The 25,946-nt window shown below is 40.5% G+C and overlaps 1 protein-coding gene across 1 annotated transcript in view; it reads left to right on the top strand.

Annotated features, from left to right (window-relative positions):
• The window catches only part of SI (sucrase-isomaltase), a 52,968-nt gene extending 31,092 nt beyond the window's left edge, over nt 1-21,876 (top strand). Inside the window, exons 25-47 of the mRNA XM_075417390.1 lie at nt 1,313-1,509; nt 2,366-2,520; nt 3,780-3,948; nt 4,832-4,928; nt 5,039-5,151; nt 5,253-5,378; nt 6,198-6,326; nt 6,444-6,551; nt 6,858-6,920; nt 7,177-7,311; nt 7,825-7,909; nt 8,838-8,976; nt 12,565-12,698; nt 13,134-13,168; nt 13,260-13,376; nt 14,631-14,779; nt 15,766-15,850; nt 15,961-16,017; nt 16,641-16,765; nt 17,050-17,138; nt 18,268-18,317; nt 20,380-20,550; nt 21,814-21,876. Of these exons, the coding sequence (XP_075273505.1) occupies nt 1,313-1,509; nt 2,366-2,520; nt 3,780-3,948; nt 4,832-4,928; nt 5,039-5,151; nt 5,253-5,378; nt 6,198-6,326; nt 6,444-6,551; nt 6,858-6,920; nt 7,177-7,311; nt 7,825-7,909; nt 8,838-8,976; nt 12,565-12,698; nt 13,134-13,168; nt 13,260-13,376; nt 14,631-14,779; nt 15,766-15,850; nt 15,961-16,017; nt 16,641-16,765; nt 17,050-17,138; nt 18,268-18,317; nt 20,380-20,550; nt 21,814-21,876 (2,591 nt within the window). The remainder of the gene's footprint in view (nt 1-1,312; nt 1,510-2,365; nt 2,521-3,779; nt 3,949-4,831; nt 4,929-5,038; nt 5,152-5,252; nt 5,379-6,197; nt 6,327-6,443; nt 6,552-6,857; nt 6,921-7,176; nt 7,312-7,824; nt 7,910-8,837; nt 8,977-12,564; nt 12,699-13,133; nt 13,169-13,259; nt 13,377-14,630; nt 14,780-15,765; nt 15,851-15,960; nt 16,018-16,640; nt 16,766-17,049; nt 17,139-18,267; nt 18,318-20,379; nt 20,551-21,813) is intronic.
• Nucleotides 21,877-25,946: the final 4,070 nt, after the last annotated feature.

Raw genomic sequence — 25,946 nt, forward strand, 5'->3', positions numbered from 1 at the left:
CATAGTCACTGAAACACATTTTAAGTCTAACCAATTCGTCGGGATCTGTTTGAGAAGAAATCCTTGAATCCCGCAGAAATTCTGATTCATGTATGAACCTAATTGTTTATGACCAGGCTGAGGAGGTATATCCAGATCATGGTCCCCAACATGCAGTTCTTTACCACGTGGGTTTACTTATTAATATCTCCTGGCATATAGGAGCAGTGTGCCTTGGCAGGGCTGAACTTGAGAAGATCCTTCCAGCTAAATCACTCCATGCTCTTCTAAATCTAAAGTTTACAGCTTGGACACATCTCATAGGCAGGAAGACCAAAATTCTCTGCTAGCTATTCTTGGACCAGCAACAGCTGAAGTGCCTGATGGACAGTCAGATGGACAGATCACTATGATCTGAGCATATTGATCAGCTGTTGGCAAAAAACCCAGACATTTTGTTACACTGTTAGGGTTTTTTCTGTAATTTTGGACATTTGGAAATGGCTCTTCATGTGAAACCCAGCTCTGGTGCTGTTTTTGACTGGGTGTGCTTTGAACACTTGCTCAGGTTGAAAGGCGCTTTGAATTTGGTGACAACAGATGAGTAAATACTCATTAGCAATTAAGAAGTGTGGATCAGGCACAGTTTCATTGGAACAACTAGGCAGGATTGATGGTAAGTGTGCAGAGGTGGAAGGCTAATGCATTAGCCTGCATCAGCTCCTCTAACCTCAGAATACCTAGCCTGAGCGTTTATGTTGAACTGTAGCAGGAAACTGAAAGTATTTGATCTTGCTGTCAGGCGATCTGAGATAAATAGGATGTAATTCTCAATGGGTATGTTAAGGGTAATTTGTGTGCATGAAACCAATGAAAACATTTCATCTGATGTTGTCTGAATATCTAATGAGTTTGGGGCACATACTCTCGTGCGAGCTAGAGACCAGAGAGCAACGGGATTAAAAAGGAGGAAGCTTTAGGAATTACAACAGGCCAAGACTAAGCCACGTTGTGGGATTGAGCTGAAGATCACAGATACAGGGAGATTAAACCCACCTTCACTGTGCAAAGATTCCGTTTCCTGACTGAACTATTTCTACAGTCTTCACTGGATTATTTGATTATATCTGATTTAGTGTAGAGATCAATGGGTTCTATATTACTACTTTGTTCTTCACTAGTTGCAGCAAGTTTTTCCCAAAATTCTATATTTCACAGCTATCTGATAAAGATGGTCATTTTGGATTCCATCCTAATAACTAACAAAGAATACAGCAGGCCAGTGTAGCTCACTAACCTGTAACTTCTTTCTGTCTGCAGCCAGTAACATCAGCCTTGGATGTTCCAGCCTGTTATTACAGCTCTGACAATGCTTACTCTGTACATGAAGTAGAATACACCTCATCAGGGTTGGCAGCCAATCTCACCTTCAACAGTGCCAAGGCCAGAGCTACCGACAATTTCACTACACCAATTAGTACACTACACTTGGAGGTGAAATATCATCTCAACAACATGCTGCAATTTAAGGTAATGTCATTGTAGAATTTCTATGAATATGTAATGTCCCGTTGTTAATAATAGTCTTGTTTATGGAATTTATAAGGGCTTTTTATAGTCAATTTTATATTCTCCAGACAGTAGCACCTTGGCCTAAACATGTTTCTCCTTCTAACCAAGTAGTTGCTGTTCCTCTTAGCTCACATCTTTTTTTATCCTGTAATTCTGCACTTGGTTTTATAATTAAATTATATCAATCAGTTTGTGTAACGTCAACCAGAAACTCTGGAACTAAATACCTTTTATTAGTACACAGCTAAATTTGCCTATAGGCATTATCATGATTGTACAGTTTAATTTTGCATTAATCATTCTACTTCTATTCCAAAATTTTTAATACACAATTTTTTAGACTATAATTCATTATTGTTCATTTAATAATACTGAAATAAGTGTGTTGCCTTAAAATGGACAGGCATCAAAAACTAACTTATATCAGTGTCCAGAATACAGAAAACTTTAAAAAGTATCTCTTAAAGTTGGCTAAAAGATTAATCATAAAGGTATTTACCATACTTATATATATATATATATATATATACACACACCCCCCCTACATTTCAAATATAGGTATGTCCTTTAAATTCATATATATAAATGATTAGAGAAGTGGTTCCTGATCCAAAATAAATCCTTAAGATTTTGGGTTTTTTTCCCAAACCAAATACTGTGAAAGAATTGGTTAAAGAATACATCTTGAAAGAAAATACTCAGCAAATGCTTTCAACAAGTTTTTGTATTCATTTTCATTAATTCAGATTTCTATCACTATAGGCAAGATTTCAAACAACTTATTCATTGAAATGAATTGAATTCTACTTCATAGATTTATGATTATCAAAATGCACGATACGAGGTTCCTGTACCACTGAATCTCCCGAGCTCCCCAACGAGCACGGACAACGACAGACTCTATGAAGTATCACTTCAGAAAAAACCATTTGGTATACAGGTTCTGCGCAAAAGCACAGGAACAGTCATGTAAGCCATAATCATTTTATTTTATTTCACTTGGTTTTGTTAGCTCTTTTCGAGCCAAACCATTTTCTTGTGTACTACTTTTTAAATGCCTCAAGACTGGCTTTTGTATCCTTCCCACGAAATGTCTCTGTCTGCCAAATGCCAGGTGCTGCAAAGATGGCTTTGCCATTGTGTTGTATGAGAGCATGGACCAGGGGGAGGACGAAGAAGGTGCCCTGAGCAACACCTGATTTTTTCTCATAATCGTCAAAGTTTTTTTCCTGTCACTTCATGGTCTGACACTTGATAAAACTCCTTTACAACATGTTAAAGTGCGGAACATAGACAACTCCAAAGGCCATTTCTTGTGTTCCCAAGTCTTTGGGAGGCACAACAATTTTCTACACTTTCTAATATTTTCCTTAGTTCACCACAGTACTAATCAGTAAGGATGGATCATTTAGTTCAGTTTTGTGGAATGGTTAGGAAAAAAAAAATAGCAGAAAGTAGTGTCTCGGCTAACTTCCAGATGGATTTTGGTAACACGACAGCTAATAATTCTGACAGGAGCTTCATTTCTTTCCTTGATTAAGCTTAAGTCAAAGCCAGAAAATAGGGAACAATGATGTTAGAAGTTGTGTGTGTTATGTTTTTTATTAAAAAAAACCAACTTCTTATGTCATTTTTTAAAGTACTCAAAACTTAATTGCAAGTTGAGTTCCTTTTTACCAACCAGAGTAATCACTCAAACGGCAGTTCAGCATCCTGGAACAACATAATTCTTTGGCAGAGCACTACCAGCTTGCAGTTTGGTTTCTGACTGTAAAGATGCTGATTTATGACAAATAAGACCTATGAATACTGTTTCAGTGTAATCTGAACAAAAAGTTCAGTGAACTGTGAAAAGATACTTTATTTACTGTATTCCACATGGCACCAAGGATAAGTTTAGGAGGAAAACACAACCATACTCTCCTGAAATGCTTTTTCTCACTAAACTGCCAAAACATGATGCAACTTGCTGTGTATGATGCCTGTGCGTAATATCTATCTCTCTGACAGACACAGAGGACTTTGTGTCTCTGAACTGTGTATCAAATTCTTAAATATCCCCATTTCATGTGCTTTAAGTTTTCTCGATATCCATAACAGTTTTATTCCACCTGTACTGAAGAGTGAGATTTTCAGAGAAAAAGAGTAGCCTAAAAAAAGCATCTGTCAGCTAAACACAGCACCGAAGACACTATATTCTTGGTTTTGTTTTCCTCTTTCCGTTTTAGCTGGGATTCGCAGCTGCCCACCTTCACGTTCAGCGACATGTTCATTCAGATTTCTACCCGCTTAGCATCCCAGTATATATATGGATTAGGAGAAACTGAGCACACCATGTTTCGAAGTAACATGAGCTGGCACACCTGGGGAATGTTCACAAGGGATCAGCCTCCTACTGTAAGTAGAAGAAAATGTAACTGTTGGACCAATGAGCCTAAAGTCCAGAGGTGTTTGGCAGGACTTCGAAGACCAGTGGATGTCCACTGGTAGTGGACACACTTATTGACTTTGATTGTATTTATCATGGCTTATAATTTTGATGGTGTCTTGACGGCAATGGTCTTCTCTAAACCTATTCTTTATTTGTGACCAGCAAGACCAACGTGTGGAGCTCCGGCCCTGAGTCAGATATCGTGAGACAACAAAATGGCTTAGAAATAACAGCACATTCTTCTCAGCTAATTATTCTGAAAGATAGATATGAGTCAGGACAACTCCCACTACGTTGGGATTAAATTAGTACTTACAGAGGTAAATCAGAAATCTCGTTTCTATGTGGATGCTTGTGTTACTTCCTATGAGACAGCACAACATTTGCAATTTGCAGGGAATGACCAATGAAATAGTGGTGGTTAATTACAGCTTCAATTTCCAGTTCAGGTTTCAGTGTATTTTTGAATAAATGAAAGATAACAGAATGTCACCAGCACCTCCTGGTCATAGAGACACCTGCTACTGTTTGAAAAGAAGGGAAAACTTTGTCCTGGGGAAGCACTTTCTCATCAACAAGTTTTAAAGGCAGTAATACCTTTGCTTTCCTTCCTTCCCGGTCAGTCTGAACAGGACTGACTCAAATCGTGAAGTAGAAAATGATCTTCTGTAGGTACGCTTAGTAGGTATATAGGGTGCAATTTTGGATAATCCAAATATAATTTTGGAGTTTATTTGTTGTATGTTTGGCAGTTGTGAATCTCGTCTTTTATTAAATTTATTAATTAAATGTAAATGCTTGAATGCTTGTGATGTTTCCCCAGTAGAATGTATTTTATTTTGTTTGCAGTACGAGATGAATTCCTATGGTAATCATCCATTTTACATGGCTCTTGAAGAAGATAACAATGCCCATGGAGTCCTCTTGCTTAACAGTAATGCAATGGGTAAGAAAACCTTCACTTATTTCCTCAGTGTACTTTATTTTTCTGGTCAGTGTTTTGCAATAGTGCCAAATCCAGGCATCCTTTTCCCATTTCACTTTCCCTGTTTCCAGATGTGACGTTCCAGCCGACCCCTGCCCTTACGTACCGCACCATTGGAGGAATTCTCGACTTCTACATGGTTTTGGGCCCAACACCAGAACTTGTTGTTCAGGAGTACACTGCAGTAGGATTCTTACTCTATTACAGACTAATGCTGGGCGTTGGCTGGTTGGTTTGTTTGTTTTGTCTTCACCTACTCACCACAAATATTCTTTCTTTTTTTAGCTGATTGGACGACCAGTCATGCCACCCTATTGGGCTCTGGGATTCCAGTTGTGCCGCTATGGATACAGGAATGACTCAGAAGTTGCCCAGCTGGTGGAGGAAATGAAGACAGCTAGGATTCCCTATGTATGCTGGTAGCGGTTAACATTTGAGCTCATGCCTGAACTCTTAGCTTCAGAGTATTAACTAAGACCATTTAAACACAAAATCAAAAACCAACCAAAAAACCCACCACCATGGTAGAGTACAGCAGACTATGTTTTATGCCAGCACTGAACATCTCTGCACACTGTGGGCCATGTTAAATGTAGGCTTCAGGCTGCTTTATTTTCCTTATCATTCATACCAAAGAAGCACCCAGATGCTCTAGTCAGTCATGGACTCTCGCCATGCTGGCTATAAAGGAGCAGTGATCAACAAGAAAAAAAAGCAAGAAAGAAAATGAAGCAGCATTATTTCAATGGTATACTGCTCTGTGTCAAGTCAGCTATGATTTGGCACAGGTTGTTGTTGGGAAAGTTGGAATAGCACATAGATCTAACAAAGTTATACTGTAAATTGAATGCAACTCTTCATTTTAAATGTAATTAACATCACTGTTTCAATAGAGAACAAATGTTTCCACTGTTTCCCCATAGATATGGAAACATACGTGCAGATTCTGTGTACATACACATATGTACAAATCCAGGACTTTTTTTCTCTATCATGTATTAATTTTTACCGTCAGACTAGATGCAGTAGTGAAAGGTTTATTTTGTATTAGACTTGCTGATAGGTTGTGTAATATTCATTTAATAGCTTTAGGTGAAAGTTGCAGCTGCTTCCAATTTTACAGTTCAAAAGTTCTGGAGTTTACTTATTTTGGCAGATTTTCAATAAATATATATTTGGCAAAAAAAGAAAAAAATTCATTTTACTTTAATTGATTTTTGTGTACTGCAGGATGTCCAATATGTAGATATTGACCATATGGAAAGGCAACTGGACTTCACCATTGGCACACGTTTTGCTGGACTGCCAGCTCTGATTAACAAAATAAAAGAAGAAGGAATGAGATTCATCATCATCCTGGTCAGTTTTGAAAATTGCTTCTAAATTTCACTATATCATTGCACAATGCAGAACATAGTCCACTGCATTTCTAAACTTGTTTTTTGAGCATAAGACGAATAACTTTTTTAATTGTAGGATCCAACCATCTCTGCAAATGAAACCAATTATCCTCCCTTCTCAAGAGGTGTGCAGGACAATGTCTTCATCAAATGGCCCAACACCAATGACATTATATATTCCAAGGTACTGTTCTTAAATAGTCGATGACAGTAGAGGCATCCTGTATCCAAGTGAGCAACATGTCAACCTAGGTGTCAGTGGTTGATACCCACAGGGGGAAAGTCTGCTAACAGTATATTCCTGCCTGGCTGTAAATGAGACATTGAATAAACACTACAAACTGAATTGTCTTCAGTTTGTGTTGTCATTCGCATAGGTATCAGGGAAGAATAGTTATATCTGTCTGTATGCTACGATGATGCTAAACTGTGATGCTCAGTTTATATTCAGTGTGGTTTGATTATTTTAAAATGCCCTTTGTCCTATTAGGTCTGGCCATTTCTTCCCAATGTAGAAGTCAACGAGTCACTGCCTGAGCAAACCCAAATAGAGGTAAATGTTGATATGATTGGGTTATGGACTCAAATACAGACAGAGCAGCACATTAATTAACCAAAATAGCAGCAAACTAGTTGATAAATCTCGTGGGAGGATGAGAGGTGCAGAAACTGGCAAGCCTTCCTAACTGCAGCAAAAAAGTTAGTGAGCAACTAATATTATTTTTTTAATTTTTAAAACAAATGTCAACATTTTAACAGCAGGATACTTTCAACCCTGTATCTGTTCCATTTTCCTACTATTTTTACAGCTCTATGGAGCACATGCTGCCTTCCCAGACTTCTTCCGCAATTCCACAGTGGAGTGGTGGAAGAGAGAAATCCTGGAATTCTACAACAGTCCCACCAACCCCTCGAGAAGCATCAAGTTTGATGGCCTGTGGATTGTAAGTGTAGAAATGCATTTCCTCTCCAGATTTTTTTTCTCTGCCAGACACTAGAAGAGAGAGAGACATATTTCACAGTGTATGTACTGCTGTTGATGCTCAGAGGGTATCTGGTGTTAAACTGGCATTAAGTAAAATAAAAAAATAGACTGGAGGGAAAACAAGCAGAGCACCAGGCAGAACCTGAGCCCCTAGCCAAAGCTGTAACTTGGACTCTAGGTTGTACACTTGCACTGCCTTGCTATATCGTGACTTTCTTCCTCCACTGTGACACTGTTTGCACAGGGGAGACAGAGCCCAGATTCACTGCTCTTCTCTTGAAACACTTTGTCGCTCCCTGTCCCTGCACCATGCCACCTGTGAACGTGTCAAGACAACATAGAACGGCAGACTGAGACTGCAGCTGCAAGGGGCTCCTGAGGGCTTCTACAATGCTGTTTGTGTGTAATTCAGAATTTCGTGTGTTTTGTAGATTTGAAGCAAATGCAATCAGGTTTTGCTCTATGTTTTCAGGACATGAATGAACCAGCAACTTTTCTGAATGGTGCCATTGGTGGTTGTAGAAATGACCTCCTAAATATGCCACCATACGTACCTTGTAAGTCTGATCACTCCTTAAAGCAGTTTAGGTCATTTTGATTGCTACGTAATTTCTTATATGGTATATGTGGTGTAAATGCCTAAAATTAGGTATACAAACCCACAACTCCTAACTGAAAGTGATTCTTTTTCTCTGAGATTATGGGCACACTTCAACCCCATCTGTTTCAGTGGGAGCAGTAACTACATGGCACTTTTTAAAAATAAAGCTATTTTCAGCTACTTCCCTGCATATGGATTTTGATACCTATTTTATACATAGATGCTTTTTTGTGGAATAGTAGAGCATGCAGTTCTCTGTTTTGCAGTTTTCTCAGATGAGTAATGCAATTAATTAAAAATTTAGAAAAAATTGTTACGTCTCCTCTCATTATCATTTATCTGTATAGTCAAATACTTGATATACTTAGCTTACTTAGCTTGGCTTTATTTAAGTACTGGTGTAAACTAGTACTAATCAGTTCTTATTTATTAATGGTTTATTAGCATAGTCGTGTTGCTTACAGCTGTCTTCATTTATTATGATTAATTTCTCAGGAATTGTCAGGAAGTTAATATTCAGACACAGACCATGCCCCTCCACCCCAGCATTTTTCTGTTTGAGTGGGTGATGTGTTTACAAAGATTAGCAGTATCTTCTGAATTTAGATACGCTCTGTTTACTCTTCAAGCCTTTTCAGTAAGAGCATCTGTAACTGAGCTATTAACACACTTAGAGATCCAGATGCCTGCATAAAAATATTAGAAATATTCTGTTTCAGAAAACTGGAAATGCTATTTTTATAATTATAAATAAATAAATGACAGTATACATGCCTAAAAGAGAGCGAACGCCAAAGAGATTATGAACATTAAGAAAAAGTAACTCAGACCATTATTCAGTGTTCATCATTAAAACATAAATATTTTTGTTTCCTTTCCATTAGATTTGGGATACCGGTCAGATGGATTAATTGTCAAAACTCCATGCATGGAAGGACAACAATACCTTCCTGATGGTACCCCTGTTAGACACTACGATGTCCACAACCTTTATGGATGGTCACAAACAAAACCTACGCTAGAGTAAGTGAAGTCTGCATACTTTCTCGTTGTCTCCATAATATGCTACAAACGAATATTCTGTGTCTGTTCTTATGGCCAAAACATTCATCAGTTTATTTAACATTCCTGAGAAATCTCTCTTTTCATGCTGCTATCTTGGATTGTTCGGTTCAGCTAGAAGTGGAGTTGGGTGTTCAGAAGCTTGAGCAGCCCTACTATAGCTCTTGCAGCTGGTTTAGTTTCAGCCACGCTGCTGCTCAGCGCAGTGATCTCACCCGTGGTGCAAGCAGGGTGGTAGGAACCTGAGCTGCTGGAAAGGATGTGCAGGAGAAGGTGAGGTGGGTCTCTGCAGGTCTGAGCTGAAGCTGTGCTTCCACGCTTTCACTGCAATGAATACCTTCTGCAATTGGAGCCAGCCAGAAGAAAAAACCATGACAGTTCAAGCATGTCTACACCTGCAGCCGCATCACTGACTGTCTCAGGACAAGCAGGCAAAGTCTTTATTTGGAGTTTAGCAGCTTTCAAATCACTGACCCTGAGCACACACCACTTTCAAGGTACGATTTCAAGACAGTTTACCCAAGTCTGCTAGTAAAGAAACTTCTTGCTCTCCTAGGTGGGGAGCAATTCTTGGTATACCAGCTCTGAGGACTTCATCCATACAAATGTGATGTTGTGCAAGCTTAATTGCTGACCTGTATTGTGAAATGAGACAGCTGTGGTGCTATTTCTCATACACTTTCATTTGGATGTATTTACTTGCCATCGAGCATTGTGTTGTCCCAACACATTCAAAGACAGCATGTTGCCTTCTCAGCAGTGATTTCTATTATGAGACAGCCACCAAGGCCATCCCGGCGCGATGCTCTGCATTGTACACGAGAGTGGTCTGTCAACAGACACCGCTCGGGTGCTCAGTCACAAGGCGGACTGGAGAACAGGTCTGAACATTTTGATCAGCTCTTGGGAACAGTAATTACCCAAGGACAGTCTCACATAATTACTGCCATTAGAACATAAAATACTTTTTGTTTCTAGGTTTTGCTGGGAGAGACTGGTTTACTCCAAACGCTGACCTTGTTTTCACCTTATGCTGTACATCTACGGAGGGAAAAGGAATACAGTTTTTGAATAATGTTAATTTACAAAGGGCTCAATTACGTCCTCTATTTAGAACAAACTGAGTAGTAGTACCCCAGCCTGCTTTAGATAAAGTCTGATCTAAAGATAAGACATGTGCTGTTTCATTTCCAATTCAATGAGTAAGCAAGGAAACAGTGCTGGTTTCTAGGTCTAATGACCTTAAAGCCCTTGGTAACTTTGATATTGCCATAAAGAAAGAAAATACCAAGGCGGCTTGCAGTTTTGACCCAGTGGATGTTATACTGGCCAGCATGCCACTGCAGGGCTGCCAGGCAGGGCAGGAGCAAAACTGCTGACAGGACAGGGAGGAATGTCTGATGCCTCTGCCGTCAGTCAAATCACATGTGATCTGGGCAGTCTAAGTAGACAATAACTGAGCAAGAAGAGGAGTACTTTTCTGTGTATGAAGTATGAACTGAAAAGTAGTGAAATATTTTCTTCCATTTTGAGAAGCACCATAATAGAAATTACTATCATAAATTACACAGCTTATACAGACATTCTCACACTTGAAATTTATACACATATATGAGTTTTAAAAATATATATATATATACACACACATATATTTATATCAGCTCCCAATTTATTCTTTGGTACTAACTGAAGGAGTAGTTGTGCAGCTGAAGACGTGTCATAGTAATCATTTGTGCTAATATTAAACCTTCCAAACAGGCAGATCGCCTGCATGTAAAGCTCACTAAAGCCTATAACTTAAAAGTGAACAGTAAATTTTTATGTAACGATGTAATTTGTGTTCTCCATCCATTAGACAGAGGGGGCCTCTGGATATCAGCTTAACGCAATCCTTTCATAATGAGACTTTTGCACAGAGTTGAAAGCCAGAACCCTGACTTGTGAACGCAGTGACCGTCTGGAGGTGAATTTGGGCTTTGAGACGTGAGGAACCGCTTTCCATGGACACAGCTGTGGCTCAGCCCCTAGGCAGAGAGCTGGCACCTCCAGTCAGCAAAACACTTGGACCGTGCTCGTCCTGGAGCAGTTCTACACACAACACACACTGCCTTCACATTCGAAACTTTAGCTGCAGTTTCCAAAGCATTGCTGAAGTAGGACAAACCAAGCAGAGGCTGAACATGTTTGGTAGTGCATTACAAAGAAACAAAAGATACTAGAAAACTTACTGTTTGTCTTGGAAGAAATAATTACAGCACATTAGTTTGGTTTAATTGCTACGGTAATTTAAGTGACTTGTGTATTTTTGCTGTAATTATAGTGTCACTAAAGCTGCAAATCCTGTAGAAAAATAAATAAATAGTGCCTTATTGAAGCAGCTGTTTAGGCAATTATTGCAGAGCCAGCATTGGAGAGCAGAGCGATTTAATCAGTGTAGCTTTCTAACTAGTATTGCGGTTTAGTATTTTGCTGTAATGATTCACAGGACGTGTGCACGGCTGCGAAGGAATTGTTCTAATAAAGCGGAGCAGGAATGCATCCGTGCCAGTCCCATAGTGCAGACGAACAGCATGGGATGCTGAGAAAGGTGCTCATATCCTTGGAGAGCAACTAGAAAGCACAAATTCCCACAAACTCAGCTAATTTTATTATTTTTTTCTAAATTATACTTGGTTACCTTTGCAGGTACTTTGTGGCGACGGCCAAGGCTTTATTTAAGGAAATATTTATTTATTTATTTATTTATTTGAGAAATGGGAATGAAAAATAAGTCCCACCATGCTCAAAAGGTTACTAAGCTCTGGTCAAAACCTCTTCTTCTTATGGGGAAGCCAAATGTCATCAGACCAAGAGATCGGCTAATGCAAAGTCACACACCTTGGTAGTTACTCCTTAGCTGTCAGGCCTGTTGCCTGCCCCGAGCAGAAGATAGCTGGTTTAATATTTTACTTCTAGACAAATCCTTGCTGGTCATTTCATATTGATATCATGTCATCTTGGTGTTTCTGAAGTGACTACAGATCCATGACTGACTTTTTTGTTCCAATACGCTTTTGGCAACTAGAGTTACACTGACTGGTTCAATATTCCTGGTAGCTCGATTTTCCCCCCGTATGATCTTTTTGGTATGAGTTTTGTTAAATTATTTTCTACTGTTGCTGCAAGTTTTCAGGTAATTTAAGAAAGGAATAATGTGCCCTGGAACGCATTATGGAGCCCTTAGAAAATTAGCTGGTTGGGCTACTTTTGTATTTTCCCACACAGTAATTAGCCTGTGCTGGAAATCTGTATTTTAGCACCTCCTTGTTTTGCCGGTTCTCTTTCCAGCTACAGGTTGGCTGACACTGCTAGGTTTCTGTGCATGTGTGATTCATAGTGCTGTAAAAAGCACATCTGGATTGGATGTAGGCATATTCATGCATACAACAATGCTGCCTTTCACTATGAAAATATAAGCCCTTACGCTGATTTTCAAACAGGATCCCATGTAATAAATTCTCATGTAGTATTGCTCATGTAATTTGGTTTTTTGTCTATTTTCAATGTCAGCGGTTTGCAGCATGCCACCAAGGAGCGTGGGATTGTTATCACCCGTTCCACATTCCCCAGTAGCGGAAGATGGGCAGGACACTGGCTTGGTGATAACAGTGCAGCTTGGGATCAGCTATCCAAATCTATCATTGGTATGTAGAAGGCAAAGGACCTGTATTCAATGTACTGTGCGCAGTTATTTATTTTCCTTCATTTGCTTGCTTTTAGTATTTATGTGGTTTTAGCTGAAATAAGCCTTTTAGTTCAGCAAACAAAATTCATAGCCAATTCCTTCTTTACTTCTTCTTTGCCTTGTCACTGGGTGCTGGGAGCTCTTTTATTCCCCTGGGACTGGGCACATTCCTGCCCCATGTCCTGCCACTCATTTCTTTCTTTGCTCCTGACCAACCAGCTCGCATCTATTTCTGTAGCAGAAAAACATGACATCTCAGAGAAATCAAGGGCTTTGTGTTTTGTTTTATTTTTCCTTCACATTCAGCATTAGAGTATTATCTATGTAACCAATAGCATACCAAAGATGGGGAAAAAACCACCAGCTACTAACATTGAAATATTTTTCCTTTTAGGCATGATGGAGTTCAGCCTCTTTGGAATATCTTATGTAAGCTAATGAGTTACTACCTTACATTTAATTATCTTCATGCTGCACATGAATTTATAGTATTCCAAGTGGGTCATTTTTAAACTTTCAGACAGGAGCTGATATCTGTGGCTTCTTCAAAGACTCGGAGTATGAGCTGTGTGCTCGCTGGATGCAGCTGGGTGCGTTTTACCCATTCTCAAGGAATCACAATGAGAAAGGAACAAGGGTGAGTCGTGATTTTATAATGGTTCTGAATGGCCAGGCCCTTGCAATGCATGTGTGGAGACCAGCCAGAACACTGCACACGCTGGCCTGCCTCCAAAAAGGGACATTCCAAGCAAAGTGGACAGGAAAAGAACATGTTTGGCTCTTCATCTAATAAATAATGCTTTTTATTTACATGCTAGCTGTGCTGTAAGCATGGCCCTCACCTGGGAGGTTTTATGCCCACAGAGGGCCTGCTCTGGGATTTGGAGCACTTGAAGAACGTATATTCTAACTTTGCTTTGACTGAATCAAATGCCTACATATTTTTCCCTGTATGCCACTTTTATTTGAACACACGGCACCAGCGAGACTAAAATAGAGCGCTTTTATGGCAAAAGCACTTAAAGGAGCAAAACTGACCTTGGTGCTCTCAGCCCTAATTGTCCGTAATTATACAGCAAATGAGAAAGTGGAAGAGTGTAATAAGATTCTGGAGTAAGCCTTGGCAATTTCTGAGCTTTGCACATTCACCACCATCAAATATTGTATTTCTTTTAAGAGTAAAGGAAAATAATTGCCTAAATATAGGCCTGTGCTGGCTAAGGACTATATTGTAGAAAGCTGTAGAACAAGATAACTGGAAAAATAAAAAAATGGAAACAGCACTTCTCTTCCAGTTCAAGCTTCAGGTCTAGCAGAGTAGAGCTATTTATATGGCATATATCTAATGGATTAAAGTCTCCTTTTCAAAAACTGTGTGCTTTATCTTGCAGCGGCACACCTTTCGATAGGACTTTTAAAGCCTTTAAAAATGCAGATTCAGGGTTATCGTGTTGCTTCCAGTCTTACCCAATTTGCCAAGGTATTGTTCAATACATTTAATAAAGATTGGAAATGCTCCCTGACATCAGTCATTAGCGCTTCGGTCTCTTCTTGCAAGTCCTGAGTGCTGCGCTGCAGAAAAGAGGGATGATAAATTATGTACTCTGGGATGCGGCACGCCTCCGGGACACTTTGCATTACACATATTTTACACTAATTCCCCTCCCCTGAGGTTTTTCTCACCTTCCCTCTCTCTAGTGTCCCTCTGTGGGCTGACAGTCACACCTGCTGTTTTTAGTGTCACTTACTGCTTAATTGAAGAATAAATAGATGAAGGTGCTCTAGTTCGGAGGAGAAATTTCCTCAGCTTTGTCTTCCTGTGTTGACTTCTTGTCTAGGTTTTCAGAACGAAGCAATCCAGCTTGACTAACAGTGGTCTCTCCCCTTTCAGAGGCAAGATCCCGCTTCCTGGAACTCAACATTTGAGGAGATTGCCAGGAACGTGCTGAATATAAGATACACCCTGTTACCCTATCTCTACACATTAATGTATCATGCCCATGCCCATGGCAGCACTGTGGTCCGCCCCATACTCCATGAGTAAGTGTGACTCCTTTGCCACCTGTATCAGGAATTTCCACTAAAACTTCTGTAGTTACAACCCTCCTGACAATAAAGTTTTCTCTTATCTACACCAATTTTTATTCAAAAGAAAAAAAAGCGTGGGATTGAGAATGTGAGCTTTCAACATCGTCTCACTTGAAGAGCACTAGTTGTCCATTTTTTTGCTATGCAAAATTGAGCATTGGCCTCTCTAGAAGTAGTATTTAATTTTCAAAGCTCACCTTTAACCTCTTTAGGGGCAAGCAACAAAGTACTGGGCATATATAGCATCAAAAAACAAATGTTACAAAAATAGCTGGACAAAAAATTCAAGCAAAGAAGAGGGAATTCTGTCACAAATCATGAGAGTTATGCAGGGAAAAGTGACATTTTTCATGCATGTCCAAGCTGATACAGCAGATTTAAAAAAAAAAAAAATGTTGTTAGACACACAAAGCCTTTGTTGTTCCTTGTCAGGCAGGGCAGTGCCTGCAGAAGCTGTATTTACCTCTGTTATGGAGTTAGATGTGGTCTAGTATCTCTGTGCATGTCTTGGCTAAGGTACATTGAGTTTTTTGCATATATTGACTTGGTTTTTTCAAAGAAAGTGTCTAAGAAAAAAGTGGCAAAAATTAGAGAGTGGTTCCCAGTCTGTTCACTACCTAATCTTATTATGGCTAATACCAGCCAAGCACAACAGACCTTCCGATTTTTGTGATCTAAATACACTGAAGAGCAAATGCAAAGAAATGACAAAAAAAAAAAAAAATAGTTTGCATTTCTCTAATGAGTTTCACAGTAGGGTCTTTATGCATTCTTGGCAAGCATTAATTGATCTATGAATTATTAATACTAGAATAAAAATGAGAAAATAGTAGATAGTAGGAACAGTAGATTCAGTTACTGACAAAACTGTCTTGAAGATGGAACACTTAGTAAAAGTTCAGTACGCAATCTCTAATCGTTGTTCTGTTAACTTCCAGGTTTGTGGAAGACAGAACAACCTGGGAAATATACAAGCAGTTCCTCTGGGGACCTGCACTGCTCATCAGCCCTGTGATGCAACAGGTATGTTCTTCAGCACCTATGCAAATATTAATAATGAAAATACTAAAAACACTTTAGGTAAACTTCACTTTTTGATTTAAGGTATCTAAAACATGTATTTTTAATTGCAGCATGCTGTAACAGTGAATGCTTACTTTCCCAATGCCCGCTGGTATGATTACTACACAGTAAGTCATTTTAAAGGATGTATTTTCTATGTCTTCTTCACAGACAGCAGCAGGGTGAGCTGAGAGTGGTGGTGAGGTGTGAACTCTTTCTCTCTCTTTTACAATCTTGCATTGAGTATCATTTCTCAGCAATGTAACATCTACTTAGCTGATATAAAAATCCTTGATTCCTGTAACAATGTAAAACAATGTAAAATAATAAAATTAAAAGGTGAAATAATAACTTTAATTTGAAGGGCTGCTATTGACTTTTTTTAACCTTCAAATGATATACATGATGTCTTTGTAAGGAATACTGAAATGGCGAAAGACAAAACAGGTTTAGCTGCATCATCTTTCACAGAAAATAAAAAGCTTTGATAAGAGGAAAAGCAGGCATCAAAAATCATGTCATTAATCACAAGTTCGTATTTCACCTGACTGGCCTCTTTGGTTCAGCTGCTGTCACCTACAGTCAAGGCAGATACATAATTTCAGAGTTTCTCTTGAGAGCATTATGTAGTTACTCCTGCAGTAATAACTCCTAATTAATCTGTCTACCAAAAAATTATTATTTCATAGTAAAGAAAATGGTAAAGTGAGAGAAATTCAGCAGAAGATTTTATTGTTTGTTTTGTAAATAGGATGAAGATATTGGCTTTAGGGAACAATTCAGAATTTTACCAGCTCCTTTGGAACATATCAACCTACATATCCGAGGTGGATACATCCTTGCTTGGCAAAGACCTGCTAATACAACTTTTTACAGGTAAGATTAACTGAAAATTCAAAATCTAGTTTTGCACAATCACATATAAATACTAACACTCCTCAGAGAAGCTACATGTATGATAGCACTGGAACTTTATTGTTGGCTTCTCTTTTTGGTTTCCTCCTAATGGTCTCCTTTATTTTAATGGTATGGGCTTAGGAAGATGACTAAGGTAGATCAATTGAGTGGCATACAGTATTTCTTTAAAAATTCTAAATTTCTGTAAATACAAAATGTGATTAGCTGAGGAAACTGAGGAAACATTATGCTGTTTTCCATAGCCGAAAAAACCCCATGGGACTCACTGTCGCTTTGAATGACGCTCTGTTTGCAGAAGGGCAGCTTTATTGGGATGATGGGGTTCGCATTGGTATGTATGATGCTTCCTGACTTCATAAAATCCTTTTTTGCTGCGAGGATGGTTGAACACTGCAACAGGTTGCCCAGGGAGGCTGTGGAGCCTCCAAACTTGGAGGTATTCAAAGTCCAAAGGAAAACAGCCAAAACTTGGGTATCAACTGGGAAGAGATGAAACAAATTACAGCAGTCCTTGAAAACCAAATCATGCTGAATAGTTGGCTTATGAGCTCTTCTATCTGCAGTTTTTAGCAATCATGCAGTTGTTGAGATGGAAACTTCAAGCTGTAAGACACTGCATTGCTCAACCATCACTTTGGAAAAGAAGGGCCGGTGCTTGCTTCTGCCTTAGCAGGCCTCAGTGTAGCATGGGGTGTGCGAGGAGGAGCGAGAGGAGCAGATGGAAATGATGGACTCTGGCCAAAGTAATTCCATTTCTGGAGGACATCTCTGAACGTGCCTTCAGAGACAAAAGGGAAATTAAACCTTCAGATTAGCAGTATAGTAAAATGATTTTTCCCGATTTAAACCGCATAATGCTATGATTTATAGAATTCGTAAGTTGTGTAAACGAAATTCTGCCCTGGACCTAATGCAATACGGCCAAGAAAGATTTGTCTTCAAACCTATGGGAACCATAAATGTAGATTATGTGGGAAGCTCTAATTTCCTCAACATTCGTAAATTTAAATCCTCATCAGATAAGAGATACTTAAATGTCACTTATCCTTCCCATCCAGACTCTATTACCCTCGTAATAACAATAAGCTCTCACCCGAGATTACTGCAAGTAACACAGAAAGTGGTATTATTTTGCATAAGGATGTGTCGGGAAGTTTGAGGAAGCTGTTAGTCTATTTTGAGGTGCTTCATGCCTGGTAGCACTGGCAGTCAGCAATGATGGCTACGGTCAAGGAAGTCTGGTGATAAATTAAATTAGCGCAGATCACAAGGTGCGTCTCAGCAGGATGCCTGTGATCTGTTTTCGGTAGTGCAGAAAGGCAAGAACCTACAATGCCCACGATCACCAGCACTGCTCTGAGTGCCTAGTACAGGGACTCAATTCTTGAACTAAACTTTTGATACTGTGTTAAATAAGGTGAATAGCAAATACATTTTATTTTATTCTTTCTTTTTAACAGACGCATATGAAGATGGTGTGTATCTGCTGACGTCATTTACTGCTAATCAGGTACGTAAAGTTATCTGTTTCTGAAAAATCACTTCACGTGATTATTATATTTTTAACTTTACGTATTTAAATTTAGGACTTCATAACATGTAGATATCCCACCCTAACCTTAATTTGTGTTCATGATTGAATAGACTGCAAGTAATGGGTTTAAACTGTGTCAAGATCAAATTTAAGAATGATTCTGAAGTTACCAATTTCAGAGTATTGTTAAAGAGGGTGTGCATTTATGGCACTGTAATTTCTGTTAGAATTCTGAAAGTACAAATTTATTTTCTAAAATATTTCTATAAAGTGAAAGCACATCTCAGTGCAGAACATCTGGAGCATGCAAGTGGGACAGAACAGCTGTGCCAGGAAAATCAGCCCTTGCTGGTGAGAAGGAAGCTGGAGGCTGCACACAGGAAGCTTTAAGGACCAAAGGCTTTGACCTTGGCTTCAACTGCAAAGAAATACGTCTGGCCAACAAAGAATTTGGGTTTCTTCTCAAGGATGGGCACCTGAATTTGTTCCTAATCCACTTTGCAAGCTCAGGGTCCTCCTTGCTGTTCTGTGCCTTGTTGTTCAAGAAAAAAGAAAGAAAAGTTCACAGGGCCAGAAGGAGGACATCTGTGTTAGCAGTGCATTTGCCCATATTCGCAGTAGACTATATTTATTTTGTGCAATCTTAGTTCTAGAAGGCAGCAGCAGGACACACAGTCATTGGCAACCACAAAAGAAATCACCTTCTAAAATGACAGAGGGGAGAACAGGACCTGGCCCATTCATGAGTCTTACTCATGCCCTCTCATCGATGACAAATCAGAGATGTGTTTGTGATTGAGTCATAAAATTGCGTCCCAGTCCTCAGCTGTGCATGTGGACCCCGGTCAATGTGTCCTATAGAAACATCTCAGCATCCTGCAGGAGACCAGAGAATTGTAGAATAGTTTGGATTGGCAGGGACTTTTAAAGGTCATCTCATCCAATCCCCTTGCCATGAGCAGGGACATCTTCAACTGCATCAGGTTGCTCACAGCCCCATCCAGCCTGACCTTGAATGTTTCCAGGGATGGGGCATGGACCACTCCTCTGGGCAACCTGTGCCAGGGTTTCACCACCCTCACTGTAAAAAAATGATGGGGAGATGCTGGGTTTTGCTGCCTTGGCCACGCTGCTTTGCAAAGCCTGCGAGAAGCAGCCTGATGGGAGAGCAGAGAAAGCAGCTTAGTTCCAGCTTTGCACAGCGGCTGGTGTGGAGTCACTGCCTCAGTTCAGGACTGCTTTTTCTCTTTATTCTTCAACACAGAAAATCTGGCATGCACTCCTGGCTAACAAAGTCCATGAACAGGAGTGTTTATTGTAAGTACTGGCATTTCTAGGATGTTGGGTTTCAATTTTTATCATAACAAGTTGAATATGGAACTAAATTAGACTGTAATTATGTGGACTTTTTGTTTAATAGAAATGCTTCTTCTATTGTAATAGAAAACACATTTTGTTATTTCATTAGTTTTCCAGGGTGCTAGAGTATCTTCTAATTTTATCCACACTGTTCTTTCCCCTCATTTAATTCTGTCTTTGTCAAATAATTGAATGTTAATTGCTACAGAAGAGAAGTTTATTTTGCTAATATTCACTATTTGCAGTTGCAAGGAGTTTATAAAATAAGTGCACCTTTTCCTGCTTTTACAAAAAGTTGGTAAGGAAAAACCTATTAAAAATGTCTTGAATCAACCAACAACGAAAAATGAAAATACCCTCTAAGCACTAAGTATGGAATTAGATCATACACATTTGCATGGGACCACACGTGGGCTGTGAACCAGCAGGCACTGTCCCTGGGCTGCTTAACATGGCATTCGCTCTCTGGAGACCTACGGGATCTGGGTACAGCCTAAAGAAACCATGTGCCCATCATCTGCTCAAAATCACAGCAGCTGGGAATGCCAGGGGACCTGTGAGTGCTGCGGGAGATGACAGGGGCAGAAGAGCTGTTTTGGGAAGGCATAAAGCAGGGAATGCAGAGACTTGTACCAGTCTAACAACAATCTCCAATTTTATTTTTCCCTTTTCTGTTCAGAATGTTTTAGCTATGACGGTTTCACATGACGGTTATACTGATCCAAACAACTTAATGTTTACTGAAATTAAAGTCCTGGGGGTGCCCACCAGCATTACGCAGGTGACCATATCACAGAACGGCGAGACAATCACATCGCCCCACAGTGTGGACTACAACACCACCAAGAAGGTGAGATGCCACTTGCAGGGTAATGCCACCTTCACAACTGCATATGCGCTCTTAAACATTTCTGGATTCAATTCTCAGTGTAATACCATATTTAAAATATATTTCAGCAAAATACATAAGCTACCATCAGGTAACGATTGTATAATACACAGTTTAATATATAGTAAATATTGTGCAGTAAATGTGGAAGAGCTTCTACGCATAGAAATCACTGCTGAGGAACACAAACTGCTTCTGACAGTGGAAAAGTGGTGGATTTTGGTTTGTGCTTGTTTTCCACTCTTCTTAATAGTTTACCTGAAACTTGTGACATTTGAAGGAAGGAAAAGCAACTACACTACACGTATTTTCATTAGTCTCTGCATGACCTTGTTGCTGTCAGTGTTGTCTGACAACGTTTTCATTTCCCAGCCTTGTTTGCCCACCACCATTTCTTATTCTGCCATGTCATATTTTGGCTGTAGGCATTGCAACACAGGGTTCCTACATGTACAAGTCAAATCCCACTTCTTCTAAAGTTATCAGTGTACCTTCCACAACTTCAGAGCACCGGTGTCTCCAGCTGCATGGGCCATGCTTGTCCAGGGCATTCACCCTCTCCTGCCTCCCCAGCCAAGCACTCCTAAAGGCAGCTGGAATAAATGCATGTTACTGTATTGCTGTTCGAGACAGCTCTCCTACAGAGCATCTTCCAAATACAGCAGAACTGCTGAGGCATTCAGTCTTGCCAGTCTTCTGGCAGAGAGAGACTGCCTGACCTCTTCTGTTACTGGTATCTCACTGCCCTTCCTTTGAAACTCAGTATTCTGTTCAGTCTTAGTGCTTCCTCTCTTTCATGGAAGGCCAGAACTGTATAAAAGTTCTGTACCGAACCAAAAAGATGAGTTACAAGTGTTAAACAGAATGACATGTTACATTCTGCTATTGACTTTTGGATGGAAAAAAAAAAGGAATTCATATGCACAGCTGAATTTCAGCATGTTCCAAGTTTTTGCTGCCTTTCTAAAATTCCTTTTTTAAAAAAATAAAGGGAATCTCTGTTCTAAAAGACCCTCTGAATGAAGGGAAAGGATCAGAGCCTCCTGACCAGCCACCCAAATCTATGCTGGCTAAACTATGCTTACACTGATACAAACAGAAAAGCAAAGGAAGAGGAATAAATTCTTGTAACTTAAAAAGCCACTACCTTTACTGAACACAGAAAAAGCAGTGGATCTTCAAGGCAGAGTTACTAACCAGTAATTTTGTCTGTTTTATTCACAGCTCCTGACAATCACGAAGCTACAACTTGAATTAGGCAAAGAGTACAGTGTGCAATGGAGCTAAATGCCTGCAGAATAGCATCGGCCAGAGCACTGAATTTTCTCATTGTTTTAAAACTATGCTTTAATTTTTCAGTTTTCCTACAACACCTGCAATGTCTCCATGTGATGCACAATCTGTATTTTAAACAGTACGGCACTTCAGTGTAACTTCATGTTTCAAAACTGAGAACCAAATGTAAAACTCTGTGTTTTCTCAGAGTAGAATTTCTGGCTGACTTCATGCATGCCAAGTTTTGTAAAAAAGATGCAATTGGTGTTACTTGCATGGATTTGGGGCCATAATTCTTCCCATATTTAGCTTTCATCTTAATTTTACTTATGCCTAAGTAAATTACTACTATGGAGAAATATTTAAGGCCAGAGGAAGTAAATGTTTTCAGATTACCGATTTAGCATGAAATGATGTTTCAAGTGGTTGATCTATAAAATGCGAAGATGCTTACAAAAATCATTTGAAGGGGTGTTTTTTTGTATGACTTTAGCCAGACATTTGTGTTCCCCAGTGTTTTGTTTTCAAGTCATAAAATTAAACCTGAAGTTTCAAGGTTAACTAACGAATGTTGGTCTCTGAGTGTTTGTTTCACTGCAGGAAATGTTGCAGAATGTTTACTATAATAGTAATTCACATTAAAGACTTGTTGTATCCCAGGAGTGCAGCGTATGATCTCAACAGATTGGTAAAGCCTGTTTACAATTAAATTTGATGGGAATAAGCTGCTGTCAGAGGTATTAGTAATCTCTAGTGACTGTGCTTAGAGATTCATTCAAAGGATTTCTCTCTGCTTTAAAATGTTGTGCTAAAATGGCCAAGTAGCCAACATCTCATAGGTGGTTCACTGTAATTACAGGGCTGAATTTATTGAAACTTTCCTCTAAAATAACAATGAAATTGTCAATCCAGAGAAAATTATAATTTAGGACTAAAGTTACCATTTTGACAAATATTTTTGTTTGAAGGAACAATCTGCCCTGTCTCCCCAGAGCCAGCGATGACCAGCTGCGTCAGCAAGCAGAGGCGAGGACATGTCCCATCGCTGCAGAGCGGGGAGGTGCAGGGTACCGAGCCCTCGACCCATTTGCTCTCACGTTACATCCTACCACTTTGGGCCCACCTGAGCAATGCGTGAAACACGAGGTACAGCCAAAGGCTTCCAAGAGATTATTTTCATAATTTGCCTTATTACTAGTTTTATTTGGGGAGCCTCAATGTACTGTTTTCTTGGCTTTGAGAGCCTCAGCACGTCAGCTGCATTTCAGCCACGGGGGAAGGCTTTTACCAAATCCCCAAGGCAATAATTCATGAGGAACTCCTACAGACAGAAACCACAGAATCACAGAACATTAGGGGTTGGAAGGGACCTCTCTGAGTCATCTGGTCCAACCCCCCTGCCGAAGCAGGGTCACCCAGAGCAGGCTGCACAGGACTTTGTCCAAGTGGGTCTTGAATATCTCCAGAGAAGGAGACTCCACAGCCTCCCTGGGCAGCCTGGGCCAGGGCTCCATCACCCTCAGAGGGAAGAAGCTCTTCCTCATGTTCAGCTGGAACTTCCTCTGCTTCAATTTGTGCCCGTTGCCCCTTGCCCTGTTGCTGGGCACCACTGAAAAGAGTCTGGCCCTGTCCTCCTGACACCCACCCTGCAGATATTTAGAAGCATTTTTAAGGTCCCCTCTCAGCCTTCTCTTCTTCAGGCTAAACAAGCCCAAACCCCTCAGCCTTTCCTTGGAGGAGAGATGCTCCAGTCCCCTCATCATCTTTGTAGCCCTCCTCTGGACTCTCTCCAGTAGCTCCTCATCATTCTTGAACTGGGGAGCCCAGCACTGGACAGAGTACTCCAGATGAGGCCTCACTAGGGCAGAGTAGAGGGGGAGGAGAACCTCCCTCGACTTGCTGGCCACACTCCTCTTGATGCACCCCAGGATCCCATTGGTCTTCTTGGCAACCAGGGCACACTGCTGGCTCATGGTCAACCTTGTCACCCACCAGCACACCCAGGTCCCTCTCCGCAGAGCTGCTCTCCAGCAGGTCCGCCCCAGCCTGTACCAATGCATGGGGCTGTTCCTCCCCAGGTGCAGGACCCTGCACTTGCCCTTGTTGAACTTCATCAGGTTCCTCTGTGCCCAACTCTCTAGCCTATCCAGGTCTCGCTAAATGGCAGCACAGTCTTCCAACACGTGTTGGCCACCTCCACTAGGTGCTTCCTGCTGTGCCTCTCCCCAAGCGGCCGGGAAAGCCGAGTCCTCTCCTGCGGTCTGTACAAGCAGCGCCTGGCCCGCAGCTCACTTCTGAGACATCTGCCCACAACACTGCCCGTAGCTCGAGCCCAAAGCAGTTGTACATTCAACTCAGGTGGGATTTTTCAGGTTGATATTAGCTCTTCATGCAATGCTTCTCTCTGGGTCAGGTAGGCGCACGTGTTGTGAGTCACCTCCCGCTGCAGATCTCCCCTTAAAATCCCTGAGCCACGCTGAGTAGTGGGACAGTTTTCAACAGAGTTAAGTGAGCAGCAACAAATGCGTTGAGGGTAGGATTTTTTTTACTATCACTCTCTGTGTAGTTTCACTTTCTAGCACTTACAAAAATCACTTGTAAAACAGCATAACAACACCCAGAGGTTTGACGTAATCCTGCTGCCCACTGCACCAGAAAATTCTCACTGAAGGTACAGCATCTTCCCTGAAGCCATAAAGTTCTGCTTTCAGTATCCTTTTTCTGAACTTTACTGGCCACTGCCATGTGTATTCTTAAAAAAATAAATCCAAAGAAAACAGTACTTGTGAAAAGTCATAAATTTCCTTGGTCTCTTAAAATTTTCAGCTAACTTTTTCCCAGTATTACAATACCAGAGTTACGTTATGAATAGCATATTGTTATGGGCTAGCCCTGGAAGACAGCCAAAGAGCCAACAGGCTGGTGGAGATGAGGGTGGTGAGATGATGCCCTGCCTGCATCCTGGCCTGGGACCGGTGCTGAGCACGGCTGGCAGCTGGATAACGGGTGACGCAGCTCCCGCCGCCGTGCCGGTACCCACCTTGCGCCCGCATCGTTGTACAGATGGATGAACACAAGCAAAGCTCACTTCTCACATTTTTAATTCCTTAACCCGCTGGAAGTTCAACCCCGACCATTTTCAGCGGTGTTCTTCACGTCATACATAGAGCTGAGGTCTGACTTTGATATTGCTAGATAGATCGAGAGAGGGAGCATGCCTGTGAGGGTGTGTGTGTATTTAAGCATAGCTACGTGTATATATATGAACATTTTATTTACATATATACACACACATCATTATGCATATCCATACACACACATACAAAACTATGTATATACACATCTCTTTGCCCATTATATATATACACATATATACATACTATATGCATATATACAAATATATGTATGTGCATATATAAGTACATGTGGTTTGTTTCATCATTAATAAGTAGTGCTCCTCTTTATTGAAACTTTTAAAATAATTTTAATAATGTTGACTTCAGGGGAACTACCCCAGAGAACAGCCAGATGCAAAGAGGACCCTGTGAGTACACTTTCCTTTTCTTGAAAAAATGTTCAACTTTTCAGCAGCTCATGCCAGAGCTGATCCAAACCTCACGGAAATCAGTGAGTTTCTTTCTGTGGGCTTTGGATCGAATCCTGAAAGATTGGGTCTGTTTTCTAAAACCTGTGTCTCCTGCCGCTGGCACAGGTCCCAGCACGGGTCCAGCTTCATTTATCAGAGCAAAAACCACCTCTGAATCCATTGTTGCAGACTAAGACCACAGCCTGGAGATTAAATCAAGGTCAAGTAACAGGTTAATGAACTTGATGAAACTGTCTCTATGAAGCTGTGTAATTAGGAGCTGTAATCAAACAAAAACTTTCTCATTCCAGTTGCAAAGGACCTGGGAAACTTCGCAATGTGCAGCCATTGCACTTAAAAGCTAACGCTGGCTGTGTCGATCCCTCCAGCTTTGCTAACGCCCTCCTGCAAGACGAACAAACGTGAGTGCTATCGCTACGAAAGCAGTGGACACGGAGATGATGCCCAGTGAATCCCCCCTCAGACGACAGCTTTT

Source organism: Opisthocomus hoazin, chromosome 4 (assembly GCF_030867145.1).
Source record: "Opisthocomus hoazin isolate bOpiHoa1 chromosome 4, bOpiHoa1.hap1, whole genome shotgun sequence".
Taxonomy (NCBI): Eukaryota; Metazoa; Chordata; class Aves; order Opisthocomiformes; family Opisthocomidae; genus Opisthocomus; species Opisthocomus hoazin.